Consider the following 26,023-nt stretch of genomic DNA (forward strand, 5'->3'; position numbering starts at 1 on the left):
ATTTGAAGTTGTGACATAGCCCCCTCCCCAATTCCTTGGGACACAGTCCCGAGATTACGAACGTTGCAGCACCATGGCAGTTGTTCACCCTTACGAATGACTGTAGAGGCACTGCAACATTCGCCTTGCCTATGTCTCCTTGGAGGATATTCACAGAGACTGGGCCTGTGGAGACTCACTTACCTTGCAAAGATCTAATGAGCTGTCTCCTCTCCATGCTCTCTGCCGTGGCTTCTTTGCCTGCTTTGGTGCTTCAGGCCTTTGGTGCATTCGCAGAGAACAGAGGTCTAAGATCAGTAGCGTGAGATCTCATGCTACTGATCTTGTATGATCTCACACTACTTTAAGCCTCTGTTCTGTGCGAATTGAGTCCTGGATGAGATCTGCAGCAAAAGGCTTTGCAAACAAAGGGAAGGCTTCAGTGCTGCAGGCCTTTCCTCCATTTGCCGTTTCCTTGCCGAAGCCTGTAGGGAGATTGTGTCCCTGTAGGCTCTGGTCATCTTTGCAAAAATTCTTTGCTGATAAGAACAGAGCCCTGGCTCTGGTCTTGCCAGCAAACGATTTTTGCAATATTTGCAATGGCTTGCTGAAGTGTTTGGAAACCAATGGGATGCTTTGAGGTAGTGTGATTTTGCTGCCCCAAAGCCTCCCATCGGTGTGCAAACATTATGCGCACCGAGACTGGAAGTTTCTGGGGGCCACGATCTTGCGTGACTCCAGGCACCCATCTGCTTTTGCATGAGATCACGGCTCCCAGAACCTTCCAGTCTCAGCACCCAAAGTCTTTGCAAGCCGATGGGATGCTTTGAGGCAGAGCAATTTTGCTGCCCCAAAGCCTCCCATTGGCATGCAAATGTTTTGTGTGCCGAGACTGGAAGCTTCTTGCATGGCAGATAGGTTGGAGAGCAGACAGTTCACTAGATCTTCGCAAGGTAAGTAACTCGGCATGGCAGGATGGAGGAAGCAATTGTGGGGAGCATGAGGTATCTCAGTGGGTCATGGGAGGCTTTGGGTGATCTTAAGCAGGTGGCCTGTTCATCACTAGCCCCCCATGTCTTTCCCACCCTGAGATACCTCATGTGCACTTAACGACCCACGCATTCAATTAGTGAATGCGTGGGCGAAAGCAGAGACTTTTCATTTTATATGTTTCACTCCAATGAATCCTCAGGTTATGAATGTAATTGGTAGAGTCCATTATATTCATAACTTAAGGACTATCTGTGGTTATTTCCAAATAATTACCAATTAAACTCTATCCACAAAAAACAGCTATATACCTTCTGCTGAGAAATGTGGGTTTCTTTAATATACAATACCGCACTTCAGACTCTGGATTAGGCTGCATAAATACATTTTATCTCAATGTATAAATGCCAACTAAAGTGTCGTATTTTAAGAGTATTTCAAAGTGCTCAACATTATTTCAGGATTCTTGAACCAACACAACTTGTAGATTTTAAAGTAATTTTGATGGAACAACATATCAGTGCATTTTTCTTCTTTATACTGGGTCACAAAAAATAGAGAATTGTACAATCTAAACACATTAAATTACTTTACAAGGTTGGGAAAAATCAATCTATACCTACATTTTATTATTTATTGCAACTACTTTTGATCCTTCTTCAATAAAACAAATCTAAGTGGCTTATAAGACAAAAGATACACATAGCAAAACAAATAACATTACAATATATTAGTGATTTAAAAAATCCATTCTAATATTCAATAAATAAGAAATATGAGCCATGCACATGATAGTTATCTAATTATCAGATTCATAATTACCAAAAGCCTTTTAAAGTAGAAATGCTCAAACATTTTTTGAAGTCCCCTCTAGATATACTACACAAAGGATGATGACACAATAACAAATCCTTTTTTATATTCTAATCAAAGGATGATGACACAATGACAAAATCCTTTTTCATATTTGTGAAAATAGGTCTATTTTGGGGGTCCCAATAGATGGTATTGTTTAATCAAAGGAAAATGGAGCATATCACTAAGAAAGCAAATTAGGCAGAAATAAAGTCCAATTAAAATATGACTGTATTATATTCTGGAAGCCACATGCAGCTGAGTTGTGCACTTGTACATTAAAATATTTAGAGTATATCAATTACATTTATAAAAGATTTTTTTAAAATATCTATTATGAAATTCATGCTCAAACTGATTTTGTAAGAATTTAATATACTGTATATGCAATTCCTTGATATATTTATCAATAGTGCAAAAAAAAATTAACCTCACAAAATCAATTCCCCAGGTCTTTAATAATGATGTCATTGGAAGAAAGCAATTGAAAACGATTGATGAAGATAAATTAAATAGGAATATTACCTCAAGACTAGTATTAATGAAAACATTACCATTTTAGCAGAAATTCTAACATTGAACAGTGATACACAAACATTGTTAGAGATTCCCTCCGCTCCTCTTCCTCTTGAAGGCCACATGTGGAAGGCCCATCATAGTCGAGTCTGACTCCTCTCCCTGGAGGAATGCAAAGGATCTGCTTAACCTCTTCCTTGACAGGTTCCTCAGACAAAACTGGGCAGGGCACTGGTAGCTTCGTCAGCCTTAGCTTGTCAAAGAAGCACTGATGGAACTGACAAACTAAATCAGGGGCATGAACATACTATGCATTCTCCCAAGAATGATCAGAAGCTGGGTAGCCATTCCAATGAATCAAATACTGGATGCCTTTGCCTCTTTTCCAAATCTAAAATTTCTTCAACCTAGTTCTCCCTTTACTATGACTGGCAGTGGAGGGTGTTGTTGGAATCTTATTGTGCTGGGGGAGGCATCTTTGGAAAGTAATGCTCATTGTAATACTGGATGCACCTTCATTGAAGGGGGTAATTGTGGGTGGAAGGCCACAGGATTAATTTGTCAGAGAACTTTGAATAGGCCCACAAATGTAGCGTCTGGCTTCTTGGAAGGTTTTGAAGTGATTAAGAACCTAGTAGAGAGCCAAACTTTGTCTCCTACTGCTATTGGTGGACCTTCTTGACATGCATCTGCACATCTTGTAAGCCTATTTCGCTTGGTCAAGTTGCTTTTTCAACAGGGGTTGGGCTGCAAGTTTCTCTTGTAAGAAGTCAACCGCCCTAGAACTGTGGAGTCCAGTGCAGGATGGCCTGGCAACACTTTAGTGTGTATACCATATATGGTTTGAGTGTCACTGAAATTGATAAGTGCAACAAATAGTTTAAGAAAATTCTGTGAGTGCCAGTAATAATGGCCGGTTGTCTTGGCTAAAAGTGCAGCAGCACCTCGGATAATGTTGGAGGAGCTGGGTAGTCTTTTCAGCCTTTCCATTCATGGCAGGGGCATGGGCTGAGGATTGACTTTGATACAGTGTCTCTCCGAAAGTAAGTCCCGGTCTTATATTATTTTTGCCTCCAAAAGAGGCATTAGGTCTCTCACTTTCGGGTGGAGCCTTATATTTTCCGTGATACCTGCCTCACCTTGATGGCACCAACAAGCCCCATCCAGCCGAAGCCCGCATGGTTGCTGACTCATTTCTGCTGCGGCTGCTCGCAGCAGGAGGCTGCACAGCACATCACACTGCTGCCACAAGGTGGGGCAGGTGGGGGAGGGGGTGGAGCTACCCCATGCTCCCCACACCCGCTTCCTTCAGGGCCACCCCCAGCCAAGCCATTCCTTGCTTCGTTTCACTCCCCTCCCAAGCCAGACTGCCATGCTACCATACGGAGGATGGGTGGGGTAAACCTGGTCCCCCTCCACCATTTTGGAGCCAGGCAGGAGTGAAGGCGAAAGGCTCCGCTGCTGCTGTGCACCGCTGGAGGGGCTTTCTTCACAGTCTGCCCCACAGATCACCTGGCACAGCCACCGCCTCCTTCTCCACCAACTCCCCCATGGCTTGTGCTGTTCTCTGTTCAGTCAGACCTTCCAACTTCGCAAGATCTTTTTTTTTCATGAGAAGTTGGAAGGTCTGAACGTTTTTTAGTGTCATGAACTCCGTTTCCCTGCAGCAGCAGAGAAATGCACCAGAGCTAGAAAGCAGGTTAGTGAAGAATTTTTTTGCTTTTGGGAAGAAGGAAGAGCTGGGTGATGGTGTGTCAAGCTCTATAGAAACGCCAGGAGGAGAAGCAGCAGGAAATGAGGCTGCCATTTCAAAAACGGAGAAGGGAGATTCGGGGTGATGCAGGGCAGCAGGCAAGTGCTCTTCTCTGTTCTGCATCACTGCGCAGAGCCATTCCCCTCCCCGTTCTCCGTTCTCTCCAGTGCTGGAGAGACGGTGATCAATCTGATCAGTTTGAGAAAAGCCCTTCAAAAACCGGCAGGAGAAGAGGCTAGCTTAACTTCTGAGTCTAGCCCAAGCTACAAGCAACCAAAGTCCAAAAGTACTACTTGAAGCTGACTGTAAACAGCGTGTTTGGAACTGGGTAAGATCTGTGATTTTCTCTCTTCTACTTGGAAACTGATTTCCTGGAAAAAAAGAAAAAGAAAAACCCCAAGAAGCAAAAAGCCTCCGAAAGTGAGAAGGAGGGGGACCTTTGCCCTATCCTCCTGCACATGGAAGTGGTGAATTAAACCTTTCAGGGAGAACAGAAATATATTGAAACGAAAAGAATATAAGACTTAATTTGGATAAGTTTGAAACTGGTGGAATCTGTTAAGATTTTCCTTACATGAAAATAGAAGTAAATAATTGTCTATTACTGAAAAGAACTGAAAGAACTTGTGCTGACATCTAGTGATGGATGAAAATATACAACAACAGCTGCTCTATTACAGGAACTGGCAAGGCCCAGAAAAAGATAAATTTGATTCTGGTGACCTTCAATGTCTTAATAACAAAAAACAGCTATGACAAAAAAAGAAAAAAGAAAACATCTTGGGCTTTCTACGAAGTTAGAATTATAAACTCTAAAAAAAAAAAAAAAGAATTGACCTTTCTGGATTACAAATACTAATTCAGCTATAACTCTAAAGCTGTCTGCAGAGAAAGAAAAACCCTGATTTTTGGCTATCATGGAAAACCAGAGATCTGCAGAAAGATTATACCAAGAAAAAACAAATACTTTCCAGAAGGAGTTCTATGGTATGTTGCAATTAATCCAAACAACAATAATTTCAAACCACGAGGAAATTGAACATAATCTTGAAAATATAAATGAACACATCTCCAATTTAACTTTACAATATAAAAGAACAAAGGATGACTTGGGCTGCGCATAGACGCAGGGAAAAAGAACAGAAGCAAAAGGCCAGTGAAAAAATAGAAGGAACTATTGTTACAGAGCCTGTGGGAGGAGCAAGACCAAAGAGATCTTCTACAACTGATCTACAAGTTATGCTTCAAAGGCTTCAAGGGGCTTCTGATGTCAAAGTTTCTGACATAGAATGTTAATGGCTTGAATTCACCACAGAAGAGGAACAAACTATTTCATTATTTGAAACAACATAACAATGACGTTATATGTTTGCAAGAAACTCATATAACTTTGAAAGATTCTAAATACTTGATAAATTCTCGTTTAGGTTCGCATTTTATAGCTCCTGCCCCGGGGGAAAAAAGGGGGAGTTGTAATTTATGTTAAAAAAAACTTATCGGCTAAACTAATTGACTCTGATTCTCAAGGAAGATATGTTATTATTGAGTTGGTATCGCAAGGCAAGAAATTCCTTATTGTTGGATTATATGCTCCAAATCAACAACAGAAACAATTTTATAAGTTTTTGCATGGCAAAATAAATCAGTTGGATTATAAATCGGTGATTTTGATGGGTGATTGGAATGGAGTTTTGGACACAAGGAAGGATGAGAAGGGATCTTTTAAAACTCTTAATCAAACTAGATTGCCAAAAGCTTTTTTTGATACGAAAGATGATTTGGAACTTACTGATATTTGGCGAGAGAGGAATTTAAATGAAAAAGATTTTACTTTTTATTCTAATAGACACCAATCATTCTCCAGGATTGATTTTTTCTTGATTACTACTGATTTTCTTTCTAGGGTTAAAAAAGTCAAGATTTTTCCTAGGATTTTATCTGATCATAGTCCAGTTTGGTTGGAGTTATTTATGGAAGATGGGAATAGAAGATCTTGGAGGCTGAATGAAAATTTATTTACACGCGAGGAACTGGTGCAGAAATGCAGAGAACATTTGAAGGAGTTTTTTGTTTTAAATATGAATAAGGGCACCTCAATGTCTATGGTGTGGGACGCCAGTAAAGCTTACATGAAGGGGTTTTTGAATCATATGAATAATGTTTTAGGTCTAAATGGATTCAAAAATGTAAAGAAATTGAAGAAGAGGTTAAATCTAAAGAAAAGCGTCTTGTTTTAAATCCAATGGATAATAAGTTAAAGGTTTCTATAAATTTGCTTAGGGAGCAATTTAATATGTTAATGGCAGATCAGGTTGCAACTAATTTGCATTATATGAAACATAATACTTTTTGTAATGCCAATAAGCCAGGGAGGTGGTTGGCTTATCAATTACGTAAAAAACAGAAGGCTAGAATATAGAGAAAGTAAAATATAAAGGTAGTGAAGTTTATCAACAAGATTTGATTAAAAAGTGTTTTTTAGATTTTTATACAAAATTATATGCTAGTAATAACATACAGGCTTTAGATGTAGAGAAGTATTTACAATCAGTACATTTTCCTAAACTTTCTATTGAACAACAAAATAGGATGAATAGTTCAATTACTTCAGAGGAAATTGGTTTTGCTATTAAACAGTTAAAGATTGGAAAGGCTCCTGGCACAGATGGATTAACAGCCAAGTATTATAAAATGTTAGATCAAGAAATGATGGAGCCATTAAAAGAACTTTTTAATGGTATATTGTTGGGAGCTTCGATTCCTCCTTCTTGGCGGAGGGCTTTTATATCATTAATTCCTAAGGAGGATCAGGATCTTACTGAACCTAAAAATTATAGACCTATATCTCTTTTAAATGTAGATTATAAGATTTTTTCTAAAATTTTGGCAAATAGATTAATGCAGGTTGTAAAGGATTTAATTCATAGTGACCAATCAGGATTTATAACAGGAAAGTACATGAAGTATAACACAAGACAAATTATTAATTTAATTGAGTATTTGGATAAGAATAATCAGATTCCTGCGGCTTTTATATTTTTGGATGCTGAGAAAGCTTTTGATCAATTATATTGGAAATTTTTGTTTTTATTAATTGAAAAAATGAATTTTGGAGATAAAGTTTTTACATGCTCTAAAGGCTATATATCATCAGCAGTCTGCTCAAATTATTATTAATGGGGGATTGACAGAGACTTTTAATATCGAAAAGGGTACAAGACAAGGTTGTCCATTATCTCCTTTGTTATTTGTGTTGACAATGGAGATTTTGTTAATTCAAATTCGAGAGTTTACACTACTTAAGGGAATAAAAATAAATAATAATGATTATAGATTGAGAGCTTTTGCAGATGATTTGGTTTTAATTTTACAACAACCGATTCAATCGGTTAGTTATCTATTGGAAATTATAACTCAATATGGAAAAGTTTCTGGTTTTAAAGTTAATAACAATAAGACTAAGATATTATCTAAGAATATGACTGAGAAGAATAATGAAACTTTAGTTAGACTTACAGGCTTTCAGATAGTGAAAAAGGTTAAATATTTGGGAGTGTTTATAACTGCTTCTAATGGAAAATTATATAAGAATAATTATGGAGCATTATGGACAAAAGTACAAAAGGATTTAAACGATTGGAAAAAATTGCAATTGTCGTTGTTGGGGAGAATATCAGTTGTTAAAATGAATGTTCTACCAAAGTTTCTCTTTTTGTTTCAAATGATACCTATTTTAAAAAAAGATGCTAATTTGGATGAGTGGCAGAAGGGTATCAATAAATTTATTTATTTATTTATTTTATGAGACTTATATACCGCTTTAAGTGCAAGCACTCTCTAAGCGGTGTACACCAGTAAGCAATGTATATATATATATTTACATTGCCCCCAACAATCTGGGTCCTCATTTTACCTACCCCGGAAGGATGGAAGGCTGAGTAAACCTTGAGCCGGTGAGATTTGAACCACTGACCTGCTGAACACAGTCAGCTAATATGGTCTGGGAAGAAACCAAGGGTGAAGTTTAAGATTTTGCAAGATGCTCGTGAAAGAGGAGGGCTTAAAGCACCTAATTATGATGCAGCCGCTTTAACTTTGATAAGTGACTGGCTTATTTTAACAAATAAAAATATTCTTTCTCTCGAAGGGTGGGATTTATTATATGGTTGGCATGCATACTTAATTTTTAATAAGAAAGTTGATTGGGCTTTTAAATCGCATATTTTAAGAAGTGCCCTACTTCGAGTTTGGAAGAAGTATTATTATAGGCTAAATTATAAAATACTTATTTGGGGGATTCCTGGACATACAATAGAGGGGATATCGAAGGGGATGAATTTTGGAAAAATTTTGTATAAAGAATTACTTATATGGTCAGGTAATGACTGGCAATTAAAGTCTTTGGAGGTATAAAGACAAGAGAACATTTTACAGTCATGGTTTCAATATTTACAAATAGTGGACAGGTGGACTTTAGACAAGAAAGTGGGGATAACATTAGGAGATTAAAATCTGATAATACAGATTAAAGATCAGAACAAGGCTCATATAAAAAGAATTTATAATATCTTAATAGAATTGGATTTGGAAACGGAATTGGTTAAAGATTGTACGGTGAAATGGACTCAGAATATTCAGGAACCAATCCCATTGGATTTATGGGAGACAATTTGGATTAGAAATGTTAAATTTACACAGGCTCAAAATTTAAGAGAAATTTTTTATAAAATGTTTTATAGGTGGCATTTGGATCCTAAAAAGTTATCTTGTATGTATCCTAATTTACAGCCCAAATGTTGGAGATGTGGTAGTTCTGATGCAACTTATTTTCATATTTAGTGGATATGTAAAAATATTAAGGTTTTTTGGATTATGATTTGGTGGAACATTCAAAATATTTTTAAAAGGAAGATAAAGTTTACTCCTCAACTATTTCTATTAGGGATTTTTGAAGATTTTGATGTTAACGAAACTATTTTAATGTTGAATTTAATTACAGCGGCAAGGTTATTGATAGGTCAATATTGGAAGAAAGATTCGTTGCCTACATTAGAAGAATGGATATTTAAGGTTTCCAATTTAGCAGAAATGGCTAAAATTTCTGCTTTTTTAAAGAATCATACACAAGAAAGATATATTATGGTATGGAGAAGATGGATAGATTATATTCAGATTAAATATGGAACTGAAAAGTTCTACTTATTTTATGATTAAAAATAAGTATTATTAATAATAAGATTTAAAGGGAGTTAAGGGTTAAGTATGATAATAATTGTTGTACAAATTGTTAAACTTGTTTAGCTTATGATTAATATATTTGTTAACTTAATTAGATTAGGTTTAATATGTTTGATATACCCTGTGTTTGGTTCCGGGAAGTGGGGGGTGGGGGGTTATTGGGTTTATTATGTAATTATTAATAAAACTTTTTAATAAAAAAGTCTCAGAAAATAAAAAATACAGAGTGAGCAGAAAAAACAGACAACTGAATATGAGACAGAGGAGAGAGATTTTAAGATGGAATTTAACAATACAAGGAAGTATGACAATCCAAATGGGAAAAAAATTATAGGGAAGTCTGGACATGGAAAAGACAAACTACACTTTAAGATTACAAAATAAGTTTGAGGATAAGAAAAAAAGATTTGGCAAAATGAACTTTGCCAGAAGAATTATGAGAACTTGAGAGCAAAAAATAATAAATAAAATCAAGAAAGGAAAAAAGGGAAAAAATTCAATGAATACAAAGCAGCAAAACCTTCCTATAAAAACACCTTACCTGTTTTGCCTTTTGTACCTGCAACAACATTTATAAGATTATGGGAAGATTTTTTGATTCATCGAAGCATATTGAACAAGGAAGATGTTGGCGGAAGGGGAAAGACTAAAGTGAGAATTAAGAAATTAGATGATGGGAATTACCAGAGGGAGTATTTAAAAATTAAACATTTGTTTGAATAAGGTTAAAGAAATAGAAAGATTCTGAATATAAATGATTAGTTTAAGAGGGATGAACCCCTCAAGTAATATAGTATGCCTTCTTTATTTTTTCTTTTATATTTGGTTTTTTGACATGAGAAATATAAAAATGTTGGGATGGTTTACATAAAAGAAATATTTTCTCTGTATTTTCCTTTTTTCATATTATTTTTCTTTAAGACATGAGAAATGTAAAAATGTGATGACTTGTATGAGAAAAAAGACTTAAATACTTAAGTGTAACTAATTTTGAGAAAATCTTAACCAGTAGAATGTTTTGAATATTGTGGGGAAAACAAATTTAAATAAGAATGTAAATAGGCTTTATGACAAGGCAATCAAGATGATTGATGAAAAGAAGCTTTATATTTATGTGGTTATTATTTGCAAAACATGAGAAAAATGTTTGTATTCAATTATCATTTATTTAATAAGAACTGTATTGATTTAAGGTTGGCAAAAGAGAATATTATTGGAAGAAGAGGAAATCAAGTAAAGCTACTATAAGGACTACAGAATTATAGAAATTAATTGTTATTGTTTTCTAAACACTAACCCAGTGTTTAGAATACCAAATATTAAGGTGTATGTTAAAAATGAATAATGAATATATGACTAGTTGTCTGCACCTTTGCCATTTTGCCAAGGTTTGTCTTGTGCCTCCAATTTGCATCAGCTCTTTAGTGTCCAAATCCAAGGGGACAGGGAAGTAGGGGTGGTGAGGGGGAGTGTTAGCTTTGGAAGTGGTTGGCTGGGGCTGCCGGAAAATGCTTTAGGTTCTGTGAGTCAAGACTCAGCTGTCTCCTATCTCCTGTTTACAATAAAATCCTTTCAGCAGTTCTAATAAGGTTCCACACCCATTTACATTATTCACATAACTTGAGGGCATAGATAAATCTTCAAGTGGACTCAATGACTCTCAGAAAGAATGCTAACAAGCAGATGACTTCAAGGAATACAAATTCTTCCATGGATGAAAAGCAAAACATCCTCCTCAAGGAAAAATAAAGTCCAGTTGCCTTTTGAAAAAGCACTTTTGGGACATGTATGACATGTTATCTAGCTAGCACACACAGCCAATTCAGCATGATACATCTCAACATAATATTAGGAAAAATCATTTCATATAAACTATAACAAAATGATAAATTAGTTCTATATTATAAGCCCATGGTGGAGAATCTATGGCATGCGTGCCACACTGGGCACACAGAGCCCTTTCTGTCGGCATGCGCACCAGAGAGATGCTCCCCTCCCACTTTCCATGTGAGTCTGACTAGTGGAAATGGAGAGGGCAGGAAAACCGAATTCAGGAATGCTCTCGTGGGAACAGCTACGAGAGCTGGGTGGGGAGAGGGGAACCAGTATAAAAGCAGGTTTTGGCAGGAGTGCAGTGAGAGAGTGAGCAGACGGCCTTTGGAAGCAATGGTGGACCTGGGTTTGGAGAAGACAAGTAGGATGTGGCGTATGTTTGCACGCTTTGCAGAAGGCTAGCAGAAGAAGGAGTACATGTAAGTTTGGACTTTGGAGAAAGGGAGAGAGAGAGAGGAAGGAAGAAGGGGAGGAAGAAAGGAAGGTCGGGTCCATCAGCACTGCTGGGCAGATGTGTGGCCAGGCCTGCCCTGGATGACACCGAAGCCAGCCAGCCCTTCTGCGGGAACACAGGGGGGGAAGCAGCCACCCCCGAGCATCGTGCCTGCCTCCCTTCAGGCTTCCTTGGCCTCTCCCACCCTCCAAACTGGGGCTGATCAGATTCCCCCTGTGAGCAGCATTACGCCTGCCAACAACCTGTCCCCACCCAGCCCTCCTTCATCCTCCTTGGCGGTGACGTGCAACCCCCGGCACTGCGATGACAGTTTCCCTGCTCCGGGTTCCTCTCCTTTCGCAGCCTCCACCCGGCGGCCAGCATACCACCCGGCTGAAGCCAGGGACAATGGCTTCCCTGCCCTCAACCGGTCCGTGATCCCACCTGCTGAGTGAGGAATCGGCAGATCATCTTGTCACACTGCCCTGTGCTGCCCACTCCGGGGTCCGCTCCTCCTTTCGGGTGCGTCAGACCGATCCGAAGGAAACTTCTGCAGCCACAAAGATGGAAGGTGGGTTGCCGCCATGGCCATTTTCACTCCGGGTGTCCCAAGCGCAGCTGGCGCACCGCTCAGCCAAGACCGGAGCCAGTGTCATCGCGTTACTGCAGTACCTGAGAGGCAGAACTCCATGTGTGTCCACTTGCGTGATGCGCCCCCACCCTGCGAGGCAGAGCATGGTGGCTGCCTGTCTCGGTCCTTCTGCCACAGATGACGCAGCTCCGCTTGCCTGGCAGGGCGTGGGAGCACTAGCGCACGGAGACACAGGTGGGGCTGCCTCGCTTTCTGTGCCATGCCAGGGCTGGGCTGGACTGGGCACGGAGCCTCACACCGCTTCTTCTCCTGCAGACATATGGAGTGCCCACCATGCCTACCCCTCGTCCCAGGGCAGCTACTGCTGTTCCGTGCTCTCCAGTCCGTTGCCGGCCAGGTGGGCACATCAAGTTTGGGCCTCAAGTAGATGGAGGCCGGAGGGGAGTGAGAGCCATGGCTACCCGGCTCCTCCATCTGAGGACATGTGCAGGGAGTGGTGCCACCTGGCTCGGTAAGCTGCAGTCCGCCCACAGGACCAGGCTTGCCAGGATGGGCACAGCACTGCCCATGGGGGGAATCTGACCAGCCCCAGCCTGGAGAGGGGAAGAGGCTCTCGCTCCCCTTCGGCTCCATCTGCCGAGGCCGAGCTCAGCGGCAGCTACCCCGGGATGAGTGGTAGGTGGGGTGGGTGGTCCCGAAGTCCATGGGGGAAGAAGCGGCAAGGAGGCTCCACACCCAGCCCAGTCCAGCATAGCCCCGGCATGGCACAGAAAGCAAGGCAGCAGCCCCACATGCGTCCCCGCCCTGCCAGGCAAGTGGAGCCATGGCATCTGCGGCAGAAGAACACGGAAGGCACAAGGAGCCCCAATCCCAGCACAGCCCCTCCCCACTCTCCTCTTCCACCCCTTGGAAGAGCTGTGGGGCTCAGGATCTTCCCCCCCATGCCCTCACCCCCAAAAGAAGAAAACCATTGCAAGACACTCTTCTGTTTTAACTTTTTTTTCCTTATCGCTTTTCGGAGTTTTCATCCTGCTTTTGTGAGACAGCAGCATTTGGGAGGGGTGTAGCTGCTCCCTTCCCCCCAAGCCATCAGCTGAGCAAGACGCCCTCCTGCCCATTGCCCCACCCACCAGAGGCCCCATGGATCTCCCCTAACCCTGCCCAGTCCCTACAGGCATCCCTCCCAGGAGCAACATCGAGCTGGCCATGCCCACCCAGGCCACGCCAACCCAGTCTGCTACAACCACTGTAACCACACCCACCCAGCGGGCCATGCGCATATGGCACAGAGCGATACCTACGTGGGTTTTGGACACTCGGAATCTAAAAGGTTCGCCACCACTGTTATTAGCTCATAAAACAGCATTTAATTCAATGTGCCAAATTATAAAATGCATGACATAAGAAAACATAACAAAAATAAATAGAGCAGGATGCAAAAAGCGGGCCCTGAAATAAAAAATATTAGTCTCTTTTGTGGCGCCCAGAGCTTTCTAGGTGGGTAAGATAAAACTGCAGACACATTTAATTTACTATTAATAACTCAAAAAAACTTCTCTCAGAATTGGCTCTGGTCATATTCATTCCTAGCATATGGACTTCAACATATTTTCCAAAGCTCACGTGGAAACCAAAACAAATGAACCATATAATGCACCCTTGCTTCAGAGAGAGAGCTGAATATATTTAAATACAGTAAAAATATATATAAAGCTAATGCTTAAGAAAAACAGTCATACTAACTATAATAAAACATAAATTCAATAAACAGTTGATTGTAAAACAAAATCAGTATAAAATTCAGAAATATCGAAGTACACAAATTTCTACAAAAATGTCTATGTCCAAAGAATTAAGTGAAATATTTGTTTGTTCTACAAGACACTATTGCAATACATTTCAGCTAAAATGTACAATACACATTCATACACTTTCCTCCTCCTCCTTTCCCACACTACTAGTAAAATAAACTATAAAGTAATAAACTGCAATGCTTAAATATTCAGATTCAAGTTATCACTAGACCAAGAAATCACTGTGTGAATTAGGACAAGTGCAGTTTACAAATAAGATAGGTAGGTAGGTAGGTAGGTAGGCAGGCAGGCACACAGACAGATGATAAACAAACATTACACAATACAGTCGCCGTCATTTTGGGAAGACGAGAAAACACATACTAAATAAATGATTATTTAATTAACACTACTTATCAGTGTCAAGCTAGGAAATCTACTGTCTTTAGGATCACTGTAATGCTTCTAGCTTCTCTACAGTTATGGGGGGAAGGGATGAAAAAAGAAATTGAGAACTATGGTGGGAGCTGTGCTGTTTGTGCGGCCATCAAAAGATTACCAGGGAAGAGTCCGGGGCTACAGCAGCAGATGTCTGACCTGACCAGAAAATGGGAGGAGATAGCCATGGACTTTATAGTGGAGCTGCTGGAGAGTGGGGGGAACACAGTGATTTGGACTGTGATAGACCTGTTTTCCAAGCAAGCCCACTTCATCACCTATGCTGGACTCCCCTCAGCCCAGAAACTAGCGAAAATTATTTTGCAACACATCTACCGACTGCATGGAGTGCCCAAGTGCATCATTTCAGATCATGGGGTCCAGTTTACTGCTAAGTTCTGGAGGGACTTTTTAAGGATGATTGGGTCCTCAGTTCTGCTTTCCATCCGACTATGAATGGATCTGCAGAACGAACGAATGCCATAGTGGAGCAGTACCTGTGTTGCTATGTCAACTACCAGTGAATGAAGTGGGCAGAGTTGTAGCCATTTGCAGAAATAGAGTATAACAACGCAGCACTGGTTTCACTACATTTAAGTTAGCCACAGGAATGGAATCCATGCCAATACCAGAGTGCTCACAGGAGCCCCCCTCCTTGAGCACCCTAAATAACTGGGTGGGTTCATTCCAATGGGTCTGGAGAGATGCGAAGAAGGCTCTAATTAAGGCAGACAAAAGTCAGAAAAAACAGGCAGATAAAAAACAAGTTCCACAGGAGATGTTCCAGGTAGGAGACAAAGTGTATCTGTCTACAAAGTATCTTAAATTAAGACAAAGTTGCAAAATGTTAGGGCCGAAGTACATAGGTCCCTTCCCCATCATAAAAGTGAGTAGAGCTAAGTCTATCAAGGTTGTTGGGTAAAGTGCACCCAGTATTTCACTACAGCTTACTGAAGCCATACAGGGAATCCACAATGAGACCAGTAGGGATTGCAGCCCCGGACTCAATATTGATAGAAGGGGAAATGCATTATGAAGTTAAACAAATCCTCAATTCAGAATCCACAAAGGAAGGCTGCAGTACTTAATCCAATGGGAGGGTTACCAGATATCAGAAGCTAGATGAATAAAAGCCTAGCATGTAAAAGTGGATTGTTTGGTAAAACGATTCCACACTAAATACTCCCAGAAACCAGGATCAGCACAAGGAAAAAACTAACAAGCAGTGATATATATTCCTTTTGTTTTCCAGATTCTGTTTCCTTTTTAGGGGGCTGGCCTGTCAAGCTATGAAATCTACCATTTTTAAGATCACCATAATGCTTCTAGCTTGTTTACAGTTATGGGGGGGGAGAGTTTGGGATTCACAGGTGTTCCTTATCAACGTGAGAGCTGAAGCCACTGAGGAGTGGTTTTGGCAGACTGAAGTTTCTTCTCATAACACTGCTGGAAGATTTACTGGACAATGTGACCTGAACTGTCAGAGAGGGGAGGGAAAGTTTCACTCTTTTAATTATCTGTTTCCCACCATATTCTCAGAGCTAGCTTCCTTCCTATCTTACCAGTTTGCTAATGCCTAATAAAGTTTACATTAGAGAATGCAATGCCTTTGGTGTTTTGCTTCATTGGGCTTCTCAGCTGGAACTTAACAATCAGTTTCTAAACAAGGAATAAGAATTTTTTGAAATTGTAGGCATAGCAGATTTTAGAAGAAACCTTCAGCAGTACATGAAGATATAAACATGTACAGAATGCACAGAAGATATATGTACATATACACTTGTACAGAAGATATAAACAATGTACAGAATCCTTTCTCTGAATACTTGTGTCCATACACAACCTTCCTTCTTACATATGGATGCACAGACATCATCCCTCATCCCTCTTACACATATCACACTTACTTAGCTATAGATAGCTAGGTAGGTAGGTAAGTAGATAGGTCGGTAGACACAAAGAGATACACACACACACAAACACACACACACACACACAAACCTTCCTCACAAGATTTTCAATTTTTTCTTGAATAGAAACAGATTTCCCATTTTCTTTATTCTTCAAAATTACTCATTATCACTATAGTTATCATTACTTTTAAACTTTTTTGCTAGAAGGAAATTGCTTCCCCTATTTTATATTTTATTGTTATTATTCCAATTGTTTTAATACTGATTAATTTATATATTTTATTAATGTATTAGAAAAATATTTTTTTTTCCTGAATTTTGTCAAAAATATAATTGAGAACAAATGTGATGTCCAAATACTTCTGAGCATCCCATACACTTTTCCTGTAACTGTATAAATATAAGTTTTAAAAATTCATTAACTTAATTCTAATAATACAGGTAATCCTTGCTTAACAATGGGTTATTTTACAATTTGAAATTATGATGGCCACAGAACAGGTGCTTTACAGCCCATAAAGAACCCCAGCCATCGTAAATAGTTGTGCTGCCCCCTCCCCCCGGTCACTTCACTGTATGCTGAATGGGTAGCTTTACAATCCGCTACAGTATTCTGCAGTCACATGACCTTTACTCAAGATGTTTTTGCCAGTTTCTGGCAAAAAATTCCATTTCAAATGAATGGGTACTCTTAATAATAGTGTCGTTAATGAAAACAGTGTTTGCTTAACAATCATCATGAAAATCACCAGAAAATTACTTTCAGTCACACAGGTACCTTGACTTATGGTCACAATGATTCATGGCTGAAATTCTCAGCTCAGTTACTATTGTAAGTCAAGAACTACATATAATGCTTAGAAGCAATTGTGAACATTAAACAAACAAACGAACGAACGAATGAATAAAAATTTGAATGAAATTGAGCAAAGACCTTATGAAAACTTTCTCTGGAATCTATATATTTATATAATAATACAAATCACATTTTTACTTTTTAAATAAATTCACATTGCTTTTAAATATAGTTGTTAAAGCAGTATTGAATTTAGCTATACCACACCCACAATAAATTGACATTTTAGTTCTAGAAACAGGATCAAAATAGTTGCCAAAGATTAGGTATATACTTGCCAAGTGTAACTCTTTTTTTTTTTTTAAGGAGGACCAAATTGTTTTCCCCATCCTGTAAAGTCACATCACAATCCGCTTTGGAAATTTTCTCTTGTGGCTCCTGCCTTAGGTTTAATTAAGTTACTATATCTTGTTTTTCTTTCATCACTAATATCTATATCCCATTTTAATTTATATTACCGTTTCAATCAGAAAAACAACAGAAATCTAGTTACTCTTTTAAAAAAACATAACAGCTACATACAAGACACAATATATTAGATAGCAGTAATGAAAAAAGTAAAATAAATTAAGCCACTGTGATAAATGACTCTAACTTAATATTATTAATGCAAGAATGGGACATATAGGTACAGTCAGAAAGAAACCCATATTTCCATTAGTTTTTTTCCCTTTTCTGAGCATTTCATTCCATTCCTCCATTTCCCGTTCTGATTGGGGAGCAACTAATTTCAAGAATCCAGCAAGAACTCTGCCTTGCAGAGTATAGAGTGACTAATCTTAGCTTAGACTATTCCTGTAAAGAGAAGAAAACATAATTCCCTGCTTCACTCTTTATGAAAAGGGATATGCCTAAGATCAAGGGATAAGCCCAACAATTTCCAGTCCCCTGACCAATATTTTTTCTGTCTCCTCTAAAACATTAGATGGACTAGATTGCACCACAATCAAACTTTGTTTCCATTATCCCTTAAAATGGGATACTTGAGGCAGTGCAATGGCTCAGCAGTTAAGATTCTGGACTTGTTGGCTGGAAAGCTGGCAGCCCAGGTTCGAGACCCAAGTGCCATGCTACTGGGTGAGCTCCTCTCCTTGCACTGGGTCCTGCCAGCCTAGCAGTTCGAAAGCATACAAATGTGAGAAGATAAATAAGTGCCACTTTGGTGGGAAGGTAACAGCGCTCCGTGATGTTATGCTGGCCACAGGATCCAGAAATGTCTTCTGACCGTACTGGCTCAATGGCCTTGAAACAGAGATGAGCACTATCCCCTATAGTTGGCAACCATTAGTTGAGTAAAATTCACAGGGACTCCTTTACCTTTTTTATCCCTTTATCTCTTTTTTATCCATCATTTAGCCAAAGTTAAATAGCTTGTGACTAAATGTATGCACATGCCTGTAAATGTTTCAGTTTACACACCAATTTATTTTTATATCTTTGTAAAAATAATATTCCTTCCTATGTAATATGAATATCACTTTAAACTACCATTTTTTCATTTCCTAAATCCTTCAATAGAGTGTAAAGTTAATCTGTGTTTGTCCTCACCAGTCTATCTTGAAATGCAGAGAACCTCACACAAGCCAACAGTGTTCCTTTCCAGCTGATCAACTCCAAACTAATCTAATAACAGAGATGATGGCAAATGAATATTGAGCAGACTTCAGGATAGCACAATGCTATACTAGAGTACCTTTATGTCTACATTTAAAAAGCATGTATTTTAACATTAACACTTAAACAGTCAAAATTCTTAGGATAATTGTTGTAGAGGCATTATTTCTATCATAAATACTACATTTTTCTAACAGCATATATTTGAATCACTGCATGAGATCTTAATGAGAAAACAGATATAATGTGAAAGACACATTCTAAAACATGCAGTGGTCAATGATTTAAGAGATTTATAAGTCTACATCAGCAACTGGATTTGAACATAGAGGCCAAATTAATTATTATGTAAATTTATTCACTGTCCATCTCAGTATCCAGAAACTCTGGGTGACTTACAGTGAAATAAAGATGACAATATAAAATATTAAAAATATAAATAGTAAGATTAAAATTAATGAAAAACAGCTGAGGAAAAAACAATGTACAACAGGGATAGAGGTGGCATCTTCTTTAATCTATAGTAAATATTTTTTTATCTCCATCATACTCATTGTGAGAAGTGCCAATAAAAGCAATTCACAAATAAAGGCAAATATAAGTGTCTCTGAATAATGTTGCAGGATCTAATCTGGGTCGGTCCACAGAATCAGAGGTTTAATCTTCCGAGCTTTTAGACTCATGATGGAGCCCATCTTCAGGGAATTTATTTCTACCAGAATGTGGAATCTTAGATGTATGTATGTTTGTGTGAATGTAGAGAGAAGTTCCCTGAGGATAGGCTCCAGCATGAGTTTGAAAGCTCAGAAGACTAAACCTCTGATTCCGGTGATAGTCCCAGATTGGATCTTGCGAAAAAACAACTGTTAACTTCAATTATAAAGAGTACCACCACTCCATCTATTTTTTTGTTTGCAAATAGTTTCAGCAACTACAGCAATAATTCCTATTCTTTCAACTTAGACACATTTGAATATTCTCTTTCAATACTACCATGTATATATATAAATAGTACTAAACATAATACTAATTCAATATTTTAATTGGCTTGGCACAATTATTTCCACAGGACTACTTTTTTGATGTGTTTTGATAAAGAAAAATGAGATAAATTAAGACAAAACCTGTAACACACAATTAGTACTTGTGACATAATAATAAACTGTTCAGAAACATAATATCAAAAAATTATGGGATCAACAAACCAGAACTTGACCATTTATCTTCAGAAGAGATAATCTGGACATCTTGCCTTTGTGCAACACTACCAAGTATGTATATAAAGATCTAAATCACCTCTTTTCCTTTGACTTATTAAATATATCCACACATTAAATATGAAAACTAACATTTCAGCATAGAAAAGAAGAATCTCATGGATGGATATCCCCATATTTACACCATTCAGGCAAAAGCAGTTTAAATGAATTTATTTCAGAAGTCATTAAAGTAGAATTGTATATCTGTGTGACTTTCAGCTGAACTTACTGGTTAGCTTGAACGCAGCTTGAAATGATCATCTGGGGTACATTAACCTTTGTATTAGTCTATTTTTATTTTTGAAATATGGCAGTCACTGATCACATTTAGACAAATGTTAGTTCAAAGTGGTTTTATTCTCTAATCCACTTTTTATTGGTTAGAAAGAAAACATAATGGATCATGTTAAATGTTACAGAAATACATACCATTCTAAAAATATTTGGCATCAAAATTCCACTAGCATATTTATTCAGTGGTTATTTTGGAATTTCTGAAGGAGAGAGAAAAGCCTTTTTTTTTTATAACCATTTTAGCAGGAAATTTAAACAATCTCACCAAAGTTACATTCCTTTTTTTCTGAACTGGGTGCACATAAATGTATATCAAACAACTTACCTGACAAAAGCATAGGTTGGTGAAAGTCTAGATCTGTGTTTAGAGACATACGACCACCTTTTGCCAGTCTATCGAAGAGTAAAGTTATGTGCTTCTTCAATCTACTAGTATCCTTGGGGATACATAATTGATTAAAAAGTGTAAGAGCATGGTCTTTCGAACTCTTGGACAGACATGTTTTTAACAAATGAGAGATAGAAGCATCCACACTTTCTTCCCAACCCTGCAAAAGAATCAGAAAAATATTTATAAATTAGATATGATTTACATAATGAATTTGTTTTATTGTATTGGGTAAAAGAACAAAATTAAAATAAGCAAAATAAAAAAGAGTAAGGAAAAAATTGACATGCAAAGAACCCTTAAATATTCAAATTCAATAACGTTAACCCAGGGATGTCAAACTCAATTTCATTGAGGGCCACATCAGCACTGCAGTTGCCCCTGGGGGGGCGGGTGGGTGTGGCCAGGGTGGGTGCAGCCTAATGGGTCGGCGTGGACAGAGTGGGTGTGGCCTATTGGGTGGGCATGGCCAGCTCTACATCATTCGGATCAAGGGTGCCTGGGGGGGCCTGGGCAGGAGTGGGACAGATCTGAGGGTCTCTGGCAGAAGGGGTGGGACCAGGGCAAGTGCCAAGGCATGGTCCATTGGAGAAGCCTCACCATTCCTCTCAGGCCATGAGGGGGAGACGCTGGATGGTGGTGCGGGCTGCCCAGAGCCCTGAGCAGCAGAGGTCAAAGGCCCAGCCTGGCCCTCAAGCACCTGCGGCACCAAGCCCAGCCCCACTTCCTCAGGGGGGCGCCCAGCAGTACTTGCCTCCTCCTCAAGGCTGCTGCTGCTGTTTTTGCTCTCCTTAACCAGGTTGCTCATGATGGTTACAAGGGCAAAGTCAGAGGGAGGCCCATTCCCTCTCCATGGGAGGAGACCCGGCTTTGTATCCAAAGCTTCCTTAGCAATAGGATGGGAGAACCCTAGGATAGTCCAGGAGGAGGGTGCAAGGGAATGATGAAAGGACAGCAGGGCAGGACTAAGACAGGACTTCCCTCAGACCCTCCCTTTCCTTCTTTCCTTCCTAAGTACAGAGTGATGGGAAAATATTTGAGATAAGGGAAGGAGAAAAACAGGCTAGAAACGCAGCTGGGGAGGTGTCATTCTTCGTGAGGAATGAAGAAATGCACCATCGCCTGGAAGTGGCCAGCAAATGGCCCTCGCCTACTTCACATATCCGGCTTAGTGGGCTCACATCAGGGTGCTCTCCTCACAGCGCTGAGAGGTTGAGCCGGATGGTGCAATGCTTTGCACCTTGCTGCCTGCTGAAACTGGGCAGGCTGGGGGCTAGGCAGCATTGTAGTTCTCATCAGTTTTGCATCACCCAGCTCAGCTCTTGGTGCTGTGAGGAGAGCGCCCCACTGCCTGCTGAAACTGGGCAGGCTGGGGGCTGGGCGTCGTTGTGCTTTTTTTGGGATTTGCGCCGCCCAGCTCAGCCTCTCACCGCTGTGTGGAGAGCGCCCTGCTGCCTGCTGAAACTCCCTCCCCCGGAGCCCATCAAGCCGGATATGTGAAGTAGGCGAGGGCCATTTGTTGGTCACTTCCAGGAGATGGTGCATTTCTTCATTCCTCACAAAGGGTGCTACTTCCCCAGCATGCACTCAGGGGGCGGGGCCGACACGGCAGGGGCTGGTTCTTCGCTGTTTCCAGATGGCCTTGTAGAGCAAAGACTGAATGCGTTTCAGCATAGATGGCCACCATGAAATTGTACATTGATTCCTGGCTGGTCTGGGCCAGGGCCAAGTTAGCGGGGGCTGTTCCCTCACTGTTTCCAGGATGGCTCGCGGGCCACATGAAACCACTTTGTGGGTCGCATCCGGACCCCGGGCCTTGTGTTTGACATGTCTTTTAACCCATTTAAAATTCCTTGTGTGTCTAATCATACTTGGCTAAACCAGTTTAATAATACTGGTTTTGTTGTTTTTCATGGTAAACTAGTTTTTCCTGGTAAACTAGTTTTTCCATTCTTTTTGTGGGATTTGTTTTGACATAAATAAGAATGTGTTTGATTTACACATTAACATATAACTCTACTACATTAGCAAACATTAAGATATATTTTATCTGGCTAATTTTTTCTCCTATCTTCAAAATGAAATTCTGTAACCATCTAACTATTAGAGCACAAGTGCTTTGCTTCCTGAAGTATGAGGCATACCTCTTCCTACAGTATATCCATCCTAAAAGCATTAAAATCTAAATATATAACTCTGATTCATGTTTCCTTCACATTACTTTGTTTGGAGTTTGCTTTTAGCTCCGTGGAGAATTTACCATGTCAAGTACTGGCTAAAAGTAATTTTCATAGATGGTTTAGCAGATTTATTTTCTTTGTGGGAAAAAAATTGAAGCCAATGCTCCAATTGATTGATTTATTTCAATCTGTGGTGGTGGTCCCCGGAGGGCCCCTTGGTTTACTGAGGAGCTCAGGGAGATGAAGCGCCACAAGAGACGTCTAGAGCGACGTTGGAGGGCCAGTAACTCTGAATCTGACCGATCACTATTAAGAGCCTATATTAGGACTTATTTAGTGGCGATAAGGGCGGCAAAGCGTGTTCACTTTTCCGCACTTATTGCGTCCGCAGAATCTCGCCCGGCCGCCTTGTTTAGGGTGACCCGCTCCCTTCTTAAAGTGGAGGAGGCGGAGGAACCCTTGCAGGGGAGAGCTGAGGAGTTTGTTCAGTTTCTGTCGGACAAAATCGCTCAGATTCAAAGAGACCTGGACTCCGACTGGGCAGTGCCAGCCGAGTTGCCAGGGGCTGGTCTTAGTCATATTATCTGGAGCGAGTTTGAGCCTGTGACCCCTGATGAAGTGGACAAGGCCGTGAGGGCAATGAATGCCGCCACCTGTTTATTGGATCCGTGCCCCTCCTGGCTGGTTTCTGCCAGTAGGGAGGTGACACGAGGCTGGCTCCAGGCGATAATCAACGCCTCCTTGATGGAGGGGTCTTTCCCGCAACCTTTAAAGGAAGCGGTGGTGAGCCCCTCCTCAAGAAGCCTTCCCTGGACCCATCTGTTTTGAAGAACTTTCGTCCCGTCTCCAACCTCCCCTTTGTGGGGAAGGTTGTAGAGAAGGTGGTGGCGTCTCAACTCTTGCGATCGTTGGAGGAAACCAATTATCTGGCCCCTTTTCAATCTGGTTTCAGGCCCGGCTACAGCACTGAGACTGCTTTGGTCGCACTGCCCGATGACCTCTGGCGAGCCCGGGATAGGGGTTATTCCTCTATCCTGGTGCTTCTTGACCTCTCAGCAGCTTTCGATACCATCGACCATGGTATCCTTCTGCGTCGTCTCGGAGAGGTGGGGGTGGGCGGCACCGTATTGCGGTGGTTCTCCTCCTACCTCTCTGACAGGTCGCAGTCGGTGTTGGCGGGTGGACAGAGATCGACCCCTAGGCGCCTCGATTATGGGGTGCCTCAGGGCTCGGTCCTGTCCCCCCTTCTTTTTAACATCTACATGAAACCGCTGGGTGAGATCATTCGGCGACACGGGGTGAAGTATCATCAGTACGCTGATGATACCCAATTGTATATCTCCACCCCGTGTCCTTTCAGTGAAGCAGTCGACGTGATGTGCCGGTGCCTGGAAGATGTGAGTGTCTGGATGGGGGTGAACAGGCTTAGACTCAACCCTGACAAGACCGAGTGGCTCTGGGTCTTGCCTCCCAAAGGCCAACTGGATGGTCCATCTTTAGTCCTGGGGGGGCAAATTTACCTCCCTCAGTGCAGGCACGCAACTTAGGTGTCCTCCTGGGCTCACAGCTAAATTTGGAACAACATCTATCAGCTGTGGCCAGGGGGACCTTTGCACAGGTTCGCTTAGTGCACCAGTTGCGGCCTTATTTGGACCGGGAGGCTTTACTCACAGTCACTCATGCCCTTGTCACCTCAAGACTGGATTACTGTAACGCGCTCTACATGGGGCTACCCTTGAAGGGCGTTCGGAGACTGCAGTTGGTTCAGAACGCAGCCGCGAGAGCGATTGTGGGCGTGCCAAGGTACCCCACATGTCACCTATCCTCCGCGAGCTGCACTGGCTTCCTGTGGGTCTCCGGACGCAATTCAAGGTGTTGGTTATCACCTTCAAAGCCCTTCATGGCATAGGGCCAGGTTACTTAGAGGACCGCATTCTGCCGCACAGCTCCCAGAGACCGGTGAGGTCCCATAGATTGGGCCTCCTTCAGGCCCCGTCGGCCAGACAATGTCGGCTGGCGGGTCCTCGGGGAAGGGCCTTTTCTGTGGTGGCTCCGACCTGGTGGAATCAACTTCCCCCCGAGGTTCGAACTACTCCCACCCTGCCGGCCTTTAAGAAAGCCGTTAAAACTCTCCTGTTCTGGCAGGCCTGGGGCTGATGTCCCCAGGGGGCCGGGATATGATCAGACTTGCGGTATGACTGGATTATTTTATTCTTTTATGACTGTTTTTAACCTTGTACGCCGCCCTGAGTCCTTTGGGATTGGGCGGCATATAAATATTTGTAAATAAATAAATAAATAAATAAATAAATTCTTGGTAGCCCAAACCCGTTATAGAGCTCAGAGTGCTTTATTTGTGCCTACAGAAGAGACTTAAGTCCCTCAACCTGTTCTGTAGACTATTCTCTAAACCAAATATATTTTAGAAATTATTTCTGTTCCTTGTAGGAAAACTTATCTTTGCTAGTCCAGCAAAGTTGGACATTTTACTTTCAAAAGTATTGGAAGGAAATTAGAGCAATAGTCCTATTCAGAGTATTTATGTTCATGTTTGTATGATGCTACAGTCACTTGTGTGTTGTACTTTTTATATTAGCAGTCAATTCAATCTAATATTTCCATTCCTCTTAACAAGTGGTCAGACTCACCTGCAAAGGAGGTTGTTTATTATTTTATTAGGAAAATCAGTCTATTGATAGAGATAGATAACTAAATTCTGATTCATTGCAATTGCTGTCAAGAAGTGTTTGATTTAATGGTCTTTTTATGAGTCTCTTTATATTATTTTCCCTCCTGTATTATTTGACTCTGATACTATGTTATAATTGAATTCCCTTTTGGGAGGGAGATTTTGAGAGAAAATTCTCAACTATTGAGAAAAAAATGGTTAACATAGCTGTCACAGCTGTCACTGTGATTTGTACTAAAAACGGTATTTTGACAGCCAAATCATAGTCATCAATAGCTAATATATAGAGATTATATAGCTAATATATAGAGATTAGTAAGCAGATGTCTTACTATTACAAGATAGCTTTAAAGCAGTGGTTTTCAACCTGTGGGTTGGGACCCCATTTGGGGTCGAATGACCATTTCATG

General features: G+C 40.6%; 1 protein-coding gene across 12 annotated transcripts in view; it reads right to left on the minus strand.

Annotated features, from left to right (window-relative positions):
* BBS9 (Bardet-Biedl syndrome 9) overlaps positions 1-26,023 on the minus strand; it is a 273,478-nt gene that overhangs the window by 104,944 nt on the left and 142,511 nt on the right. For 8 of the 12 annotated variants that reach the window (XR_005555988.1, XM_039336807.1, XM_039336805.1 and 5 more), the window contains exon 20: positions 20,682-20,904. Coding sequence is in view for 7 of the 12 variants with exons in the window: in XM_039336807.1 (XP_039192741.1) it covers positions 20,682-20,904 (223 nt within the window). In the remaining 5 variants the exon portion in view is untranslated. Of the gene's footprint in view, positions 1-18,737; positions 18,813-20,681; positions 20,905-26,023 lie in introns of all 12 variants that reach the window. The other 4 variants (XR_005555992.1, XR_005555990.1, XR_005555991.1 and 1 more) reach the window with 2 other exon arrangements.

Source organism: Crotalus tigris, unplaced genomic scaffold (genome assembly GCF_016545835.1).
Source record: "Crotalus tigris isolate CLP2741 ecotype Arizona unplaced genomic scaffold, ASM1654583v1 scf7180000017666.379230911805:20528666, whole genome shotgun sequence".
Classification (NCBI taxonomy): domain Eukaryota; kingdom Metazoa; phylum Chordata; class Lepidosauria; order Squamata; family Viperidae; genus Crotalus; species Crotalus tigris.